This window comes from Culex quinquefasciatus, chromosome 3 (genome assembly GCF_015732765.1).
Source record: "Culex quinquefasciatus strain JHB chromosome 3, VPISU_Cqui_1.0_pri_paternal, whole genome shotgun sequence".
NCBI lineage: Eukaryota > Metazoa > Arthropoda > Insecta > Diptera > Culicidae > Culex > Culex quinquefasciatus.
Genome location: NC_051863.1, coordinates 84152072 through 84170880, shown reverse-complemented (window position 1 = coordinate 84170880; position 18809 = coordinate 84152072). Strand labels below are relative to the sequence as shown.

The 18809-nt window shown below is 47.6% G+C and overlaps 3 protein-coding genes across 3 annotated transcripts in view; 1 reads left to right on the top strand and 2 right to left on the bottom strand.

Annotated features, from left to right (window-relative positions):
* Window positions 1-18809, bottom strand: part of LOC6049666 — a 56321-nt gene that overhangs the window by 27174 nt on the left and 10338 nt on the right. The gene's annotated exons all lie outside the window — the stretch shown is intronic.
* On the top strand, window positions 113-2330 carry LOC119769018. The gene is made up of 4 exons (XM_038260897.1): window positions 113-148; window positions 362-676; window positions 733-808; window positions 861-2330. The coding sequence occupies exons 1-4, from the start codon at window positions 113-115 to the stop codon at window positions 1169-1171; spliced, it is 738 nt and encodes a 245-aa protein (XP_038116825.1). The 3' UTR covers window positions 1172-2330.
* LOC119769017 (secreted RxLR effector protein 161-like) lies at window positions 8989-9594 on the bottom strand. The gene has a single exon (XM_038260896.1). The coding sequence runs from the start codon at window positions 9592-9594 to the stop codon at window positions 8989-8991; it is 606 nt and encodes a 201-aa protein (XP_038116824.1).

Below are 18809 nucleotides of genomic sequence, written 5' to 3'. Positions count from 1 at the left end.
TAGCATGCGTTGACAGTTAAAACAGAGATTTTGAAGAATTCCGGCGTCGCCGGATGTTTCAGCTTTGCGCAAACTGAGGGTTGAACGGATGACCATGAACCCTTAGAGAAAAATGTTCCTTGGACCACCCCTGACACGGCTACCTAGTGTAAGTGTGGTCTAAAGTTTGTCGCAAAGCTTGTAGGAGCGTTTGAAGTTAAAGCACGCGTTTTCCATAGTAATTTCCATGTAAACTTGTTACATTTATGTGAATCACTTGTAAGAAATGTGTAGTTGTTACTCATTGTGCCTAAACATCGTCCGCGCAAGCTGCAGCAAAAACAAAAATGCCGATAGGGCACACGGCGATGACACTTGAAAGCGCTTCAGCTGCGAGAATTTTCTTGCGCTGTCAAACGATCGCAGCGTGAGAGCGAAAAGGAGAGGAACATCTACTTCCGCTGTGGCTCGTCGTGCAAATCGTCCTCTGCAGCGGCGAGGCGTCATTGCAAAACGAGTGGTCGACGGTGAAAGGTGCGTGCGTGCCGTCGCGAGCGAGACACGCGGAAAAGTGGTGCCGGTCCGTCGAAAAGCAGAACAACTAAAGTGGGCTCGAAGCCAAACCCGGAAGATCAAACGCGGCAAGGCGGAGCCCGGCGCAAAATTCCGCGACAAGAAACGTCTCCATCGCTCGAAGGTAAAAACCACCGCAAAGTCCCCAACTCGTGCTGATCTTGCTCGATTTCTCAACAGGCACGCCACGCAATCTCAAGATCTGTCCCACACTCGTCATTCAGCGCTTGGTCGGTCGCTGCTGAACGAATAAAAGGTAACACTTGATTGCTTTGCAACTGGTCCGTGCTAAAGAGCGTTCCCAACAGGTGCCAGTCTCGCCCGGAATCTGGCCAACACCGAACACCCCCCGTCGAGTTCAAGCACGTCAAGAAGACCCATCCGGAAGAGGAGCAAAGCGAAAAGACCCTCGCAGGAGGTAAGCGGGAACCTTGCGGATTGGTTGATTACGGGGATTTTAACGCGACGATGTTCTAGGGTCTTTTTTCGCACACGCTCAGCGCGCACAGGGCTCGACGGGCGTAACGAGGCGGTCCAGGATCAACTACGCCACACACCTGGAGCTGCGCCGCGGATCAGCAACCGTGCGGACGGATCGCGGACAGCCGATCGCCTTTGAGAACCCACGCGCTGGAGAAGTCCATGCGTACGCACGCACGGGGACCAGCACGACACGCCCAAGATTTGGGGAGATTTGGCATCGGGTTCGCGCATGAACGCGGCCACGCCGCGCGACTCAAGCACACAAGAGAAACATCAACACGCCAGCCAGGGAGAGACCACACACGCACCAGCGCGCTCGTGATTCGTCCACGCATCAGGCAGCACAGTCGCCGCGGCCGATTCGCCACAGCTGCGCGCCAACAAGAATCAGCGCGTGAAGCAACACATCTACGTTCGCGCGTCGGCATCCGGCGGCCTGTTGCTGCTCGCCGATACGCCTGGGACTGCAGAGAGTGAACAATTCGTGAGTGCTAGTTGTAAGTTTGGGGGTGCACCTACCAAGGACGCGAAGCGTCGAAGAACCCACGCGAAGCACAGGCAGGTTGAAAATTGTGAGGCGCAAAGCGCATGAGTCTGCTCGCGCGCGCCTGAGGGAACCGTGAGCGCACGAGGGGGCGCACGAGCGCATGTTAGGCACCGCGAGCGTATCGCAATTTTAGAATAAGCAAATTTCACACACTGATGTAATGTTGGGAAGAATAGAGTTGGGTTTTTGGATGTAATTTAGCTTTTGTTTCGCCTTTATTTGGTACCGCATTTGTTTTGAGCTTACGGAGTGTCGCCTCCCAGTTTATACCGTAACAAACTTTAACCCCCGAGCGACAAGCCAGTTTTCAACCAAATGAGCTCAAATTTGGTATGAGAGTCCCTATGGGTACCCCCAACAAGATTGTGAACTTCCGGTGGCCAATGAAAGAGCCGCCCGACGCGGGGAACACCGAACTTACCGGTTTGCTGGTTGGATGAAGAGTGACGAGCTGAGTTCAGCTGTCAACCGATCAAGTGTCAATGTCGACACAGAACCTTATGTCGACTCAGTTCAATATATTTCAGTGACGGGGACTTTCATGCAAGTTGTACCCTGCACATCCTCCCTCTACTCAAAAAAAAAAGGAAATGCAATCTACAAAACAACAGTTATTTTAACCCAATTTCCCTCCAAATTCTCTCAAAGTGTATTTACAAGTCGACATATTTCTTTAACACAAGCCGTTTTCTTAACACTGGGGGGCATGCCTAGCGAGAATCGTGTTTAAACTGTCATTCCAAAGTAAATAAAAACAAAACAAACAAACAATCATAATCTAGCAGGAGCTGTTTCTAGTGAGGCTTTTTTTCGAAAAAATAGAACAATTTCGAACCAATGTTTGTGTACGCTAGTTACATGCTGTAAAGTAGTTACCAGATATCAATGTAAATTATTAAAACTTGTGTATAAGTGCGTTCAACCGATTTATTGCCGTGTTTAAGGATAGATCGTAGCAATGATCTCATACTGAGCTGGCTTGGACCAACAGTGCGTAATCCTTAAGGTACGCTGGTGCCTTCCTTTCCCGTGTCTTCCGTGGTGCGGCGTTTGATGGTCCCGCGTGATCCGTTCCAGCGCTGTCACCGGCTTGATTCGAGTCAGACTTTCGCCATTCTGCCACCTTTCTTGTTTGCGAGACGTGCCGTTTCACCTCGCGGCCTTCTCCGTCGTTGAGCGTCAGATTGCCGTTCTGCTCCTGTATAACTGTATATTTCGTCGCTGCAAACCGAGGATCGCCCTTGCTGCGGGTTTGCCGCTCAACAATGACGGTGTCACCGGGTTTTACGCGACATTCGCGCGCACTTCTGCGCCTGTCCTCTCGAGCCTTTCCCTGGAGCTTAGCCGTGCGATCCCTCTCGTCCAGCAAATCCTCGTCGATGTCAACCTTTTCAAATTCAACCAAAGGGAGTCTGCGCCTAATTTTCCGGCCTGAGAAAACCTCTTCCGGTGGCAGTTTAGTTACACTGTGATAGGCTGCGTTGTGAGCGTCGACGGCCTTCTGTAGTTCCTCAGCGGCACTTATCATGCCCCTGTTGACAACTTTCATCTGACTCTCGGCCAAGCCGTTTTGCTGAGGGAATAACGGAGTAGAAAATATCGGTTTGATACCCCTCTGGGCGCAGTAAGCCTTGTATTCTGCACTGTTGAAGGGGGGGCCGTTGTCCGACTTGATATATTTGGGAAAGCCCTCCCGTTGAAATATGGCTTCCAGGACGTCCCTTGTCCTCTCGAGGCTGGTTGACTTCACAGGAACTGCGAATAGGTAGCGTGACCTGCAGTCCACAACTACAAGGATGTACACACCTCCAAACCTTGCGTATGGACCATTGAAGTCCACCGCGATCGATTCCCAAACAGCCTTCGGAGCAAACGCGCGCAGCATGGGTGTTGGTTTTTCAGGTTTACCGTTAACAGCACACGTGGAGCAGGACTCCACCCACTTTTCAGCGTCAGTGGCCATTCCTGGCCACCAAACCCGCTGTCGCAGTATGCTCTTTTGTTTCTCCGTTGCCGGATGACCAGCATGAGCCACTTCCAACGCTTTCTCTTGCAGTGCTTTGGGGATAACAACACACCCGGTCTTGATCAGCATGTTGTCTCTCGTCGACAAATCGTCCTGGACCAATTGGTACTGCCGTAGGTTGCCGGGCCAATCTCCTGAATCTAGAGCGCAGAAGACTTCTTGTAGCGTTGAATCATGTGACGTGGCCGTTTTGATGTCTTCTTCGCTCAGGAACGCGACCGCATTTGCCTCCAAAGAGGCAATCTCCCAGGGCTCGACTCGTCGTTGAATGGCATGTCCTCTCCTACGTACAAACGCGAGGGCGCGTCCGCGATGTTCTCGAATCCTCGGACGTATTCCGGCCGAATCTTGTATGGGCTTAAACGGAGTGCCCAGCCATCAGCGCGTGTTAACGCTCGCTTCGTACCCTCGCGAGTTCTGTTCAAGATAAATTCCACGCCTTTCGCATCCGTTCGGAGAATGAAATCTCTGCCAAGTAGGTAGTAGGAAAAGTTTTCCACCGCCCACACTGCGCCAAGAGCTTCACGCTGGTTCTGGGGGTACCTTCTCTCGGTGGGAGACAGGGACTTGGAGGCAAAGCTTATGATTCTTCGTGAGCCCCGAGCGTCTTCTTGTACCAACACTGCTCCCAGCGCAACCGGAGATGCGTCCGTGTACAAGATGGTTTTTTCGTCCTCGGAAAAGAACCCGAGAGTGGCACAGCTGTTCGTAATCTTGTCCTTGACCGCTTTGAAAGCAGTACTTTGTTGCGGTCCCCATGTCCAAACCTTGGAGGCTACCACGTCCCACAACGGACTTGTGATGTCGGCAAAACTCTGCACGTGCGGGCTTATGTACGAGGCCAATCCAAGGAAACTGCGCAGTTTCGACACGGTCGCTGGTTCTCGGAAGTTCTTGATGGATTTTATTTTTGTCTCTTCCACGTGGAATCCATTCTCGTCGAGTTCGTGGCCCAGGAACGTTATCCTAGTTCGATCATATTCGCATTTGTCCGTGTTAAGGGTCAGGTTGTTTTCTCTCAGGATACGAAGCACGCGGCTCACGATCTTACGAAGGTCCTCCAGGGTCTCGCAAAGACGAGAATGTCATCAATATAGACAATCGTGTTGGGTTCGTCCTTCATAATCCGTTCCATCTCCTGCTGGAAAGCCTCCGGGGCGCAGTTCACCCCGAACAAAAGTCTGGTAAACTGGTACATCCCATCCTCGGACATGAAAGTGGTCAGCTCGCGGGACGATCTGCACAGTTCCAGATGGTAGAACGCGCTCTTTAGGTCCAGCTTGGTGAAAAACTTCGCTTTGTGTAACTTCACCTTCATCTCCTCCAGCAAAGGCAGTCGATAGTACACCCTGTTGATCGCCCGGTTTGGGGCTTTCATGTTCACCACCAGTCTGAAGTCTCCTTTACCTTTGGCGACGGCGGACATTCCGCTGATCCACCTTGGAGCGGTTGTGACCCTTTCTATGATTCCTTGGGACTCCATTTCTCGCAGCCGCTGCCTTGCAGCTTCCCGGAAAGCCGCCGGCACGTTGAAGTAAGCATTTTTGACAGGGGAACAGATTTGTCGATACTAAACCGTACCTTGACCCCGGGCATTTTGGGGAACTCCGCCGCGACCGAGGGTTGGATGGAGTTGACTGCAGAATTCACTTGGAGAAGACCCATGTCGCTAGCAGTGGATCGGCCCAAAAGTGACCTCGCGCCTTCACACACCACGTAAAAGTTGGCGCGCACCACCGGAAAATCTATCCTGGGACCAGCTACGACCGCCTCGAAGGCGCTTTCTACCTTCATTGGCAAACGTGAGCCGTATGCCCGCAATTCTCTCTCGTCCTGATAGACCTTGGTAAACTGTACATGGCCCGCCTCAAATTCCCTTTTCAAGCGAATCCAGTCCTTTCCTCCGACCACGTTGACGTCCGCGCCGGAATCCACGAGGAACTGAATAGGGATCGATCCGCCTAGGCTACAATCCACGAGAACGTCTTGGAGAGATAGTGCGTTGATGTGCTGCTCAGCGTTGGCGCCGCTCGGCTTGGATCGTCTCTGCCGGCAAGCGACCGAAAAATGGCCTATCTCGTTGCACAGAAAACACAGTTTGTCCATCGCTGGACAATCTCTGGCCCCGTGGGCAAAGCCGAGGCATCGAGAACACTTCGCACGCCGTCCTCGTCCACGGTCATCATTACGGAAACGCTTCGGGGTCGCCTCGTCAAATCGACGCGTCGCTGGTTTGGTGGTGTTTTCCGGAGTGAACTTCCTCTTGCGGTCCTCGTCTTGAGTCCATTCTCGGTTGCGGCCCCTGTTTCTAGTCCATTCGCGCCCTCGTTCGCCGGTTTGAACCTGTTCGCGGTTGCGGTCACCGTCTTGAGGCCATTCGCGGTTGCGGTTTCTTCCCCGAGACCACTCGCGGCTGCGATCCCCGCCTCGAGCAAATTCACGATCACGCTCAGCATCTCGAGCCGAATCACGGCTACGGCCGCGGTGTTTCTCAACCGCGAAAATGCCTACTCTCTCCGGCACTTCAACTGCTTCGTACGCTTCGTCGTTTGTGGCCGCACTAACGATTTCGCTAATGCTCCGCTTGTATCGCCTAGCGTCTTTCACGATGTCCCTGTTCGCCAACCCCTTTAGGAACTGGGAACGGACGTGATAGTCCAAATTCTCCGCTGAGTAGCCGCAGAGCTTCGCCTTCTCCTTAATCCGGGCCAGAAACGAGATGGCCTTTTCAGATTTTTCCTGTTCCATCCTCGAGAAGTCATCTAGCTCTGAAGCCGGGTCCGTTAAAGCTCGCAGGTAGTCCACAATGTTGCTGGTGAAATTTTGGTAGCAGTCCGGAGAGTCTAGGGGCGGTTGGAGATCTGCCGCTTTGATGATGCCCTGCATCTCCTCGCCTACCGAGATCAGCAACAACTGCGATCGAATGATCGGATCCCTGGCATTGTTGAGATCGGCCGCCATCTCGAAGTTCCTGATGTAACGTTGCCACTGCTCGTACAACTTGTTGGCCGGGACGCCATCTGGGAACGGTTTTATATTGTCCCAGCGCACACTACGCGGGGCGGTATCTGACGAGCTGGCGACCGGTTCCGGGACGACGCAAGTGCGGACAGCGACTGAAGGATCGGCATGGACTGGCGCCATTGGAGTTGTTGCAGCAATCGGAGGTGGATTGCCGGTTTGGACAGCGGTGGGAGGATCAGCGCCGGGAGGATCAGCGGCGGGGGGGTCAGCGGGGATCGGGATCATTGGTGTGTTGGCGAAGAAATCCAGCTTCTCGTTTAGTTTTACCAGGAAATCCTCAAGCTGTTGGACTCGGTAACCGATGTTCTTCGGCTTCGCCCTCCACCGCGTTTGGGCTTCGTGGCGTCCTCATCGCAGCTTCCGCTTGAGTACCCTGAGTGTTCTTCGTCGGATGCGCCGCGGCTCGGTGCGTAAGAATCGAAAACCTCCAAGTCGTCCCCGGAGTCGACATCGCCCTCACGGTCCTCCACGCCAGCACCAGCATCTGCATCACTAGCGAACTCGTGTTCGCTGCCTTCGCGGCCGATTTCACCGCTGTTGTTCCCGCGGTTGACACCGTCGTCGTCGCACGGAGGCGGGGCTCGTACATATCTCCCGATGCTTTCCATCGTTTCGCCTTTCTGCTATTTCTTCTGAAACAAAAATGGGACTTTGGTAAGCTCGGATTCTCGAGGATTTTGCAGAGTGGGTCCCCTCGTTTTGTTCAGTCAACATGGACATCTCGCCCCGTACAAATATCTCCCATTACTACAAATCTAGCAGACGAAAATTATTCGTAGAGACTTTCTCTCTCAAAATATTCTTGCGGACATCCTCTCTCGCCTTGACCGTGCGGACATCCCATCTCGCCTCCGCAGTGCGGATAACAATAATCTCGTGTAGGCTTTCCATTCCCATTTGATCATGCGGACATCCCATCTCGCTTTATTCGTGCAGGCTTGCTTCATCTCACTTCCGCCGTGCGGTATCAATCTTTCTTTAGTCAAGTAGGCGTTTTGTCTTGTTTTGATCGTGCGGACATCCCATCTCGCTTCCGCCGCGCGGATTCCTCCCGAACTAGGTCGTGCATGTTTCGTTTCATCTCGAATTAATCGTGCGGACATCCCATCTCGCTTCCGCCGCGCGGATTCCTCCCGAACTAGGGCATGTTTTGTTTCATCTTGAATTGATCGTGCGGACATCCCATCTCGCTTCCGCCGCGCGGATTCCTCCCGAACTAGGGCATGTTTTGTTTCATCTTGAATTGATCGTGCGGACATCCCATCTCGCTTCCGCCGCGCGGATTCTTCCCGAACTAGGTCGTGCAAGTTTCGTTTCATCTCGAATTGAACGTGCGGACATCCCATCTCGCTTCCGCCGTGCGGATTCCTCCTGAATTAGTTCGTGCGTGTTTCGTTTCATCTCGAATTGATCTTGCGGACATCCCATCTCGCTTCCGCCGCGCGGATTCCTCCCAAACTAGGTCGGGCATGTTTCGTTTCATCTCGAATTGATCGTGCGGACATCCCATCTCGCTTCCGCCGCGCGGATTCCTCCTGAATTAGTTCGTGCGTGTTTCGTTTCATCTCGAATTGATCGTGCGGACATCCCATCTCGCTTCCGCTGCGCGGATTCCTCCTGAACTAGTTCGTGCGTGTTTCGTTTCATCTCGAATTGATCGAGCGGACATCCCATCTCGCTTCCGCTTTGCGGATACCCCTTCCTTAAACCCTGCAGAAAACAGTTCATAGCAAGAACCGTCTCTCTCTGAAAAAGTCGCGGCTCATTTCTCTGGGGAAAAAGCGGCTCTTGTGGCCGGTAGTTAGCGATATGAACCTTTACACACAAATAACGTGTGCGCGTGGCTACGGGCTCTTCCGTCTTGACCAAGGAACCGCCGATGCGGCCAAGAATCTGCGACGATGAGAAGCACATCATAATCTGAGCACGCACTGGTCAAGAATTTGTTTGCGGAAGCCGTTGATGAGTTGGACGATGAGGAAAAGGATTGTTGACATGAGGTGCTTTCCGGAAGACGTTCCGGCCCAACCACATGCTTCTGACTCGTTATCAACGCGCGGAGCGTTGGGCGAAAAAATAGAACATTTCCAATATCGGCGACCAGAGGAAAGCAGAAGTCGGAAGTCAGAATGAAAACGCGAGAATTTACAGTTAAGACTAACTAACGTTTATTTGTTGTAAAACACGACTGATCGAGTTGATCGCTAAACTGGTTATAAGGACGATCGACGAGTCGTCAAAGAAGGAGAGCTCGTCGTCGTCGTCATCGTGGTTGCCAGAAGGGCCTAGGATGTGCGCAGACTTGATGTGGACAGCGCAGATTTCCACACTCCTCCTCGATGGACAGCAGCAACGCCTACGCCAGCAGCCCGAGCGTTCCGCAGAACTGCCCAAGCTTCAACGGTCCCAGGGGCTTGGTGAAGAGATCGGCTACCAACCGGTTCGTCGGACAGTACTCCAACGCAATCTGCTTCGTGACGCACAGTTGCTGACGGCTTGCCCACGAGATTGCTCCTCCTCCAAAGGTGAAAACAAAGCCGGACGTTGAGCGTCTGTTTCCTGGGTCGCCGGCCCAGTCTGCTTCCGAGTGCCCAACAAGTGCTTCCCCAGGCTCACCGCCCAGTCGAAGATAGTACTCCCTCGTCGCTTTTAGATACCGGAGCACACGTTTTGCCGCGGTCCAGTCGGCTTCATTGGGCGCGCTGAACTTGCGCCCAAGAATTGCCGCACCGACCGCAATGTCCGGTCTAGCAGTACAGGCGATGTACATCAGTCCACCTACCAAGCTCCGGTACTTCGTCTGGTCTCCAAAGGGCGTACTCGGTTCTTCGGCTTTGAGGTACCCGGGGTCCATGGGTGACTTCGTGGTTTTCGCTTGCTCCATCCCAAACTTCGTGAGCAATTTGTCAATGTGGTTCTTCACCCGCACCTTGTAGCACCCGTCGTCGCGTTTCACCTCCATGCCCAGGAAGTGCTTGGCACTCCCCAAGTTGGTCAGCTCGAACTCTCTCTGTAGGCACCGGAAGATCCGGTCGATGTCAGCCTCCGCGTCGAGCCAACGAGCAAGTCGTCGACGTAAACAAGCAGCAACACAGTTGTTCCGCCTTGCTGCATCCGGTACAAACATGGATCTGCGTCCGCGGCCTTGAACCCCAGCTTCGTCAGCACTTCGTAGAGTTTCCGGTTCCAGCACCGAGCGGATTGGCGCAAACCGTAAATGCTGCGCCGAAGTCTGCACACGAGCTCCTCCTTTCCCAGCGCTGTACGGCCGGGCAGTGCTGCCAACTCCTGCATCGCCTTCCGCCACTCGGGTATCTTCATGGCTTCCTTGTAGTTCTCCGGATCTTCGAACGCACACGATGCCACGTCGACCTCGTACTCGTCAAGATGTTTCGGCAGCTGGATGTACTGCTTCGATCGACCACCGTCGGCGCCGTCCGCGCCGCCGGTTGGTGGAACTGCGTCTTGAAGATCACTCACTGTTTCGTTCTCTTCATTTTCTTCTTCAGGCACTTCTTCCAGCTTTTCCCCACACGGCAGCAGCTCGATCTCCATCTCAGCAGCGGGCGTTTCCGCGGCTGGTCGTTCCGCGGCAGGCGGTCCCGCCACTGTTTCTCTGACGGCGGGCGGCCCCACGGCAGGCGGCCCCGCGGCTGGCAACTCCACTTGAGAACTCCTGTTGCTCAACTCGATGAACTTGGCGTCGCACTTTCTCAATTCTTTGCTGTCGAATCCGTTACCTCCGTCCAAACGGTTGATCTGCATCTTCCGGCAGGTCCGGTTCTCCGTCCACCGTACCTTGATCCTGTCCACGGCCTCCGATGTGCATCGACTGACGTCGTCGATGAGGTGCATGACGTAACGCTTGACAGTTTGTGTTGACATTTGTATCGGGCCGCACAAGTCTGTACGCACGATGTCCAAAATCTGCGTTGATTTTCTCTCAGTCACTGGCGGGAAGGGGGCTCTTGCAGATTTCCCCTCCAGACAACACTCGCAAACGGATCGAATTCCACAGTCACGCACTTTCATCCCGGTGGCCAGCTGTTCATTGTTGATACGTTCGGCAGCTGCCAAGTCACGATGGCCCAGCCGCCGGTGCCATAGGTGTTGGCAACTCTCCGTGTGCTGCCCTGCGGATGCTTCTGCCAGGCACAGGAAGTACATCCCGCCGCGACGATCTCCGGTTGCCTCCACACGCCCGCTGGGGTCCGAAATCTGGCAGCCGACGTCGTCGAAGAACACTTTGAGGCCGTTGTGCGCCAGCTTGGACACGGATATCAAGTTCGTTGACAAGCCGGGCACAAACTTAACCTCTTTCACCTCTATTTTCACCACATCTTCTTCGCCGTCTAGGCCAAACAACACAACACTGCCTTCACCTAGAATTTGCGTCTTCTTCCCGTCGGCGAGCGTGATCCAGCCGCCGGCAAACTCGGAGCGAGGTGAAAATCGACCGATCGCTCGTCATGTGTGCACTCGCGCCGCTATCGATCACCCAGCCAGCCCTTTCGTCACCGGGGTCACCGGCCGTGAACGCGACCGCTTTTGCGTCACTGTGAGCCGCCTTGGCTCTGCCGTTTTCTTCTTTCTTCGCTGGCGTGACACTTCTTCTTCTGCCCAATCGACAATTGCGGATCAAATGTCCGGGCTTCTTGCACTGGTAGCACACTTTTTCATACTGCTCGGCCGACCGCATGGCCTTTTCCACTTTCAGCTCACCGCCGCCATCGCGCTCCTGCCGACGATGGTACTCGTCCGACAGCTTGGACTTGACCGTGTCCAGCGTCAGGTCCTTGTCCGACTGCAGGTCCAGCGCCGCTACCAGGTGGTCAAAAGATGACGGCAGACTGCGGAGCAGCATGCACACCCGGACATCGCTGGCCAGGTCCATGCCAGCTTCTTGTAAACGATCGAACAAATCGTCCAACTCCAACACGTGCTGTTCGAGGTCACCGCGTTCGGTGAGGTTCGTCGAACATAACCTCTTCAAAAGGCTTACTCGAAACGACCGAGTCGTTTTCAGGTGGTACGATTTCAGCTTGTCGTACACTTCCTTCGCGTGGGTGCTGCCCTTCACGATCGGGAACTGGTTGTCCTCAATTAACAGCAGGATCGTTGACCGCGCCTTCCGGTCCTGTGCGACCCACTCCGGCTTCCGGGCGTCCCCGACCGGGATGGCGTCCGTCACGACGGACCACATGTCTTCGCGGGAAAGCAGCGCTTCGATCCGGATGTTCCAGGTTTGCCAGTTCCGGCCATTCAGTTTCTGGATGGCGAACTTTTCCGCCATTTTGTTCACTTCCGGTACGGAACACAAAGGCACAGACAAACAATAGTCTCTAAAAAAACTTCTTCCACTGCGGGAACAAAGAAAACCACGCGGTTTTTCTTTTTACAACCGAACCTTCTATTCCGACTCTGCTGGGCCCATAACCTATCGGCGACCAGAGGAAAGCAGAAGTCGGAAGTCAGAATGAAAACGCGAGAATTTACAGTTAAGACTAACTAACGTTTATTTGTTGTAAAACACGACTGATCGAGTTGATCGCTAAACTGGTTATAAGGACGATCGACGAGTCGTCAAAGAAGGAGAGCTCGTCGTCGTCGTCATCGTGGTTGCCAGAAGGGCCTAGGATGTGCGCAGACTTGATGTGGACAGCGCAGATTTCCACATCCAACACCTTGAGGACGTGTTAGACTATCACATACAAAACAGTGTTTGTTCAAAAGAAAATATCCAAAAGTCACACCCGTAAATTGTTCACAGTGGAAAGAAAAAATTGCGCACCACTCAGAACAAGATGGCGGTCGAAAGACAAAAGAAAACTCACGCCGCACAAACCCACCACAATTCCTCAAATCTAGGCACTTTCTGAGTACGCTCAGGCGACTCTTTCATTAGGTCGGAAATCGGCCAGGTCACCTCTTTTTCTTCATTTGCCACGAGGCAACATCCGGCAGGATCGCCAATGTGAACTTCCGGTGGCCAATGAAAGAGCCGCCCGACGCGGGGAACACCGAACTTACCGGTTTGCTGGTTGGATGAAGAGTGACGAGCTGAGTTCAGCTGTCAACCGATCAAGTGTCAATGTCGACACAGAACCTTATGTCGACTCAGTTCAATATATTTCAGTGACGGGGACTTTCATGCAAGTTGTACCCTGCACAAAGATGGCCCTTATTTCAGCCGGATCCAAGCACTTTCGAAAAAAATGACCCACCCTAATATATATATATGCATATACACAGCAAAAGCATGTACTATTGTATGAGAAAACGTGTACACAAAAAGCATGTAGAAAAGAAAAAAATAAATTTTGCATACCCCAAAACAAACAACAATCGGGTGAGAGTCATTATTTAGATTTCCAAGTCTGCGCCCCAACTATCTCGGCTATCTCATCGTATTGTAATTGTTGGTTTCAACGCCGATGTACCAGTAGGTTTCCCGTACGTCGTATACTGTATTAACTATATACGACAGTGTTTCTCCACTTTTTGCGTTCCATTCTCCCCTTGGCTGATTTTTAAAAACTTCATCACGCCCCCTCTCTTATTCGCACCTTTTTTGAAGTTATTGGTTTCAATGCCCAAATTTTTTTATGTTTACAGAAAGATTGCAATTTTCATAACAAATTAAAGTGTAAACTACGAAATAAGCTAAAGTACAGACAACGCAGGTTTGATTTTTAAAATACGCTGTGATTAACATTTGCTTTAAATTTTTTCAGAACGCAAATTTCACTTATTTCTAAAGATTAGTTCATTTTCAACACTTACATTTTTTGAATTTATTTGAATGAATTAAAGTCACAGAAATTTTTATTTCGAATATTTTGTCTTGAACTGCTAATATTTGGTTAAATATATTTCACAAAAAAAATCTCATGACAGTTTTATTAAATTTGTTTCTGTTTCACTAAACTGCTCTTATTTAATATGCAATTAAGTGTTCTGCTAATTCTCTGATCCATTAAAATATAATGTTTGGAATGTTTGTAAGAAGACATAAACTCACAAAAAATATTACTTGAAAATTACGTTTTTTTCTAAGCTTCAAGGTTGCAAAATTCACAGCAATTTTTATAAATAGTATTTCCAAAATGTAAAAAAATCAAAGACTATAAAATAATATTTGAAAAACCAACTTTTCCGATCGGAACCAGCGTATATGGCTAAAAAGCTCGTTAATAAAGACAAGTAACTAATCTAAACAACTTTTTTTTCTGGAGAACTGTCCAATTATTGATCGTGTCCAAAAAATACAAATGCCTGAGAAATATTGTTTCAATAGATGTCACATAAAATTTAGGAAAAAACTAATGTTGTTTTTATTATCAAAGAAACTGAAAGTTGCATAGAATTGTCAAATAATGATTTATGTTTAGTTTTTTGTAAATGCGTTTAAAGCCATTGAATTTCTATTGAATCCTCATTTCCCCCTAGAATGGCAAAATCCCCCCCCCCCCCTCCCCCAGGGGGGAAATCCTCACCGGTTGAGAAACACTGATATACCATATTTGGGGAACTTACAGCTACATCGGTGTTGATCCAGCTAATTTCACATCAGCGAGATAGCTGAGATGGTTGGGCCACGGACTTGGTAATCTTAATATGGCTCTCACAGATTGTTGGTTTTTTAACATAGATTTTTTTACTGTGTACGATATAAGGATTAGATTAAAAACGTTGTAACAGACTGTTACAAGGCTCGTTTTTTGTCAAAAAATCCGAACAGTTGGTAGCCTTAGGTATGACTAATAAACCACACCCAAATTGCGGTCGCATGATTGTGATGCATGGCGGCATGAAACTATATCAAATTCTGCATGAAATCTGTCCTCATGCATTTTTTGCGATATAGGAGTATGGCTTTTTTGCCCGTTACTGACAATTATCGACTGCTTTTGCTAATATTGCGAAAAAATCTTAACATAACAAGGATCGAAAAAGTAACTTTTTGGTTGATGATCCGAAACGCTACCACCGCGCCATGGACGTTAGATGAATTTGTTAGGGACAGAGCACCAACATATTTTTCTCTTTGAAGTGTTGCTCGGGGACGCGCCAGCATTATATGTGTTGGTGAGAACTGCAGATTGCTGACATGTTTACACACGGAAAAATTGATCCAATGTAACATTTTCTGCAGCAAATCCACTGTTGCAGATTCTGATATATATTTTTACTTTATAATTTTGAAATCCCAGATGGCGGCCAACATGGCGGCGATAACAGATTAAAAATGCAATTTTTAATTTAAAAGGCTATCAAACATTTAAATTTAACTAAAATGAGGTCGTAGAACTCGAATTAGATGTTAAAAGAAAAAAAAAACGGAAAAAATGTTTTTAATCATGACTTGATTATCCGAAGTCCCTAGTCTGCAATTAACAGAGCAGCGAGTCAGACGTGTGTCCCTCCAACACCAAATAGGGGAGTGTGGGGTAATTTGAACACCCTAAGGAAATAGCTCTGCCACGGGCTGTATGAATATTTTAAAGGAATGTGGATGACATCAGAGGATAAAAGAGACCATATTTGATGGAAAAATGTCATTCATTTCGATAAATTTTGAAGAAAACCTAATTTTTATCGCAAAAATTAAAAAGTGTCCAAATTACCCCCACATTTTTGTGTGGGGGTAATATGAACACCCCTATGGGGTAATTTGGACATGCCTTGTGGGGTAATTTGGACATACCTTGTGGGGTAATATGGACACCTTATGTGGGGTAATTTGGACACATGTTGATGAATAAGTTTAACATAACATTCCTTCCGCTCCCCAAAGGATAGCTTAGACCCGGCAAGGACCCCCTTATGCCCTGGGCTGTATTACACACTCATCAAAAGATGAAGACATGGTATCTCCCGTGTTGGATTATTGTTCCGGATGAGGGTCTAACACAACCAGACCAAACAGTGGGATAAGCGTTGTGGAGCCATCCGTGGATAGGGCGTCCTCAAATGCTTTTGCTAATGCTAATGCTAATTTTGATGAATAAGTTTAACATTTGATTTTTTGAGCATGTTTTTTAACCTTCAACCTGGTTTTGCAATTGGTTTATATTTTTAAGTGTTTTATTGTTCACAATATTTCATCAAAGGTTTAAATGATGATTTTGTGATAGAACTATAATTCAATAGAAAGATAACAAATAGTTCAATGTAGTATACATAATTTAATCATTCATTCTGTAATGATTTAAACATTGATTAGGCCCAAGTTTAGCTTTTAGTGATTATAGGTATCGTTTAGATTTATCTAAATCAATCTTTATTTCGAGCTAATTAACCTGAAACCATTCATTTTTTAATTTTACATTCCGTAGTCCTTCAAATTTAAATATTATTGTAAACCAGTATAGAAATAACCTAAACCATTCATTTTTTTATTTTACATTCCGTAGTCCTTCAAATTTAAATATTATTGTAAACCAGTATAGAAATTAAAAATGTCAAAGAAATTAATTTAAAAACAATCGACATTAGAGTCTAGTTGAACGCCAAATGTGCAGTAATCAGATTTTTATTCATTCAAATATTGAGGGGTCTATTCAAATAATAGGGTTTTTGTGAAAGTCTCATTGCTCACATTCCTTTTTGAGTGTTTTGTCATTTTAAATCCCTCTAAATTGAATTAAATCCCCTTTAAAAACTCAACCGACCATGAAAGTTACTTTTTTTTTTGACTTTCAGGTATGTCCAAATTACCCCACAAGCCATGTCCAAATTACCCCCATAGCATGTTCTATCAAAAATGGCAATTATTGATGATAAAAATGCACAATATTTTTACGTACATAACTCAGGCATCGTCCAAGCAACCCCATTAAACAAATATTGTCCACTATTTTGCTATAAAATCCCTACAAAACCTTATTTCCCAACCCTCAAATATTAGAACTTAAGGCAATGCCAACCAGCCTTTGGAAACTTTTACATATTATTACAAAATTACTTAACCTATTCCAATTTTTTTGGTTTGTCCATACTCCTAGGCCATTACTATAGTACTAGCCGTTATGAATCTTCAAGCAATTTCAATATGGCGACTTGTATCAGAAGAAAGTGAGGCATTTTCGCAAGTTCTCACTGTTCTGTGTTCTGCGTGCACGTCCGCAAATATCGACCACACACATACTAACACAAAGTGCCACCAAGAGGCAAAAGGTAGTTACGAATATTTTTGGCACTTTTGTCAAAAACTATGCGGTTTTGCAAAAACAAATAACAAAACCAACTTTTAAGTGTAGTTCGACTATCAAAATTGTAATGCGTTGCTGATTTGTTAGGATTTTTTTTTAAAATAAAAAGTTTTTTCCAGCACCCCTTTTGGGCGGACATTTCTGTTGTCACCTTTTGGTTCCTTGGATTAGCCATGGATAATTTCACAGTGTAATAAACAGGGCAGCTACCACCACGCGGCGCCACCGTTTTGATTGAGAAAATGATAGGGGAGAGTGGGGAGACCTGATCCCCTTTTTTTGTATCGCACATAACTCTGTCAATTACTCACAAAACTAAAAACTTTTTGCATAAATTGAAAGCTTAAACATTCATCTATGTTTGGCTAATAAGGGTATTTCATCAGATGAACTCTTCGAATCATGCCAAGCGTTTTAAAAAAATATTTTAAACCGGCATTTTAAAAATGTTAGGGGTAACTTGATCCCCCTTTCAACATTTTGAAGAAATCTTAAGCAAAATGTTTCTTTTTCATCCAAACTTTTAGTTTCCTATAAGTTCCAGCAATTTCACATTAAACCTGTACGTTTGTGTTCAAAATTTAACAAGTTTAGTATATAAAATATTTAAAAACTTAAAATATTATTTTTTAGATCAAAATTAAGCATGTTTACAAAAGCTGGAAATTTTTGTTTACAAAACTTTTGAAAAAAGGTTCAAACTGCAGTAAGTTATGTACAACTATACTAAAGGAAACTATGTATGAAAACCCAGCCCAATTAATTAATCTTGAGGCTGATTCCAGTGACTGCAAAAATGCAGGGATCAAGTCTCCCTAAACGCACTTTTTTAAACAATTGATTGTAAAAATAGTATGACGATAAATTTAACATCAAATGCGTAAGGGTTTTGAAGTTGATAAGTTTATCAAACAATTCATATACAAAAAATATTTTTTTGAATATTTTTTTAGTGTTTTCTATGCATATCAGAAAAAGAAAAAAAAATCTCTTGGAAGTTTTTTGCAGCTCGTTTTAGAAAAATGTGTGTAACTCAATCTAAACATTTTTTATTTTTTTTTCTTTGTTTTCTATAATGAGTTTTAGTTAATTTCGCACAACTTTCTAGAACAAAGCTAATTATTTTACCCACATGCTGATGAGATACAGGCTTGGGATCAAGTGTCCCCGGGGATCAAGTCTCCCCACTCTCCCCTACAGGTTTTTCAGACGAGTTTCACTTAAATTGCCATTTTAACTTTATATCCGAAGAAATGGATATTTTTAAAGGGGTGTCCAAATTACCCCCACTGTCCATATTACCCCAAACTCCCATAAGTGCTAAAAAGTGCAAAAAATGCCTCACGTCAAGAAAAAGAGACGGTCCTCGCCAGCAGGATCGGCAGATTTGAAGAAATTAAAGAATGCCGAAGCGTTACCTGCAAAGACAGCCAGTTTGAGCAAGGACGCTCAAAATTCGTCTAGAAACCAGTTTGCTACCCTCCCTGTGGACGTGAGCGAGAAAGAAGAATTTGAACGACGGGAAAAGTTGCCACCCATTTTTGTGAAAACATCGTCATCGGATTCGGTGCGAAAGTGGCTGCCCGGGTTTATCAAATCTGGTGCTCTACGAGCTTCCATTCGCTTGTGTGCTGATGGATTCAAAATTCTGCTACCTGGCAGAAAGGATTACAACTACGTTCGGGATTTCCTGAACAACACAAAGATTGAATACTACAGCCATGACGATCCAGGTAAACGCCCCATGAAACAGGTCCTCCGTGGCTTGTACGACATGGATGTGAGTGTGCTGAAAGAAGAGCTCAAAACTCTTAAGTTGAACGTGATCGAAGTCTTCAAAATGACGAGACACAACAAGGACATCAAGTATCGTGATCAACTGTACCTGGTTCATCTCGAGAAAGGATCGACAACGCCGTCTGGGCTGAAAGCAGTTCGGGCAATTTTCAACATCATCGTGTCT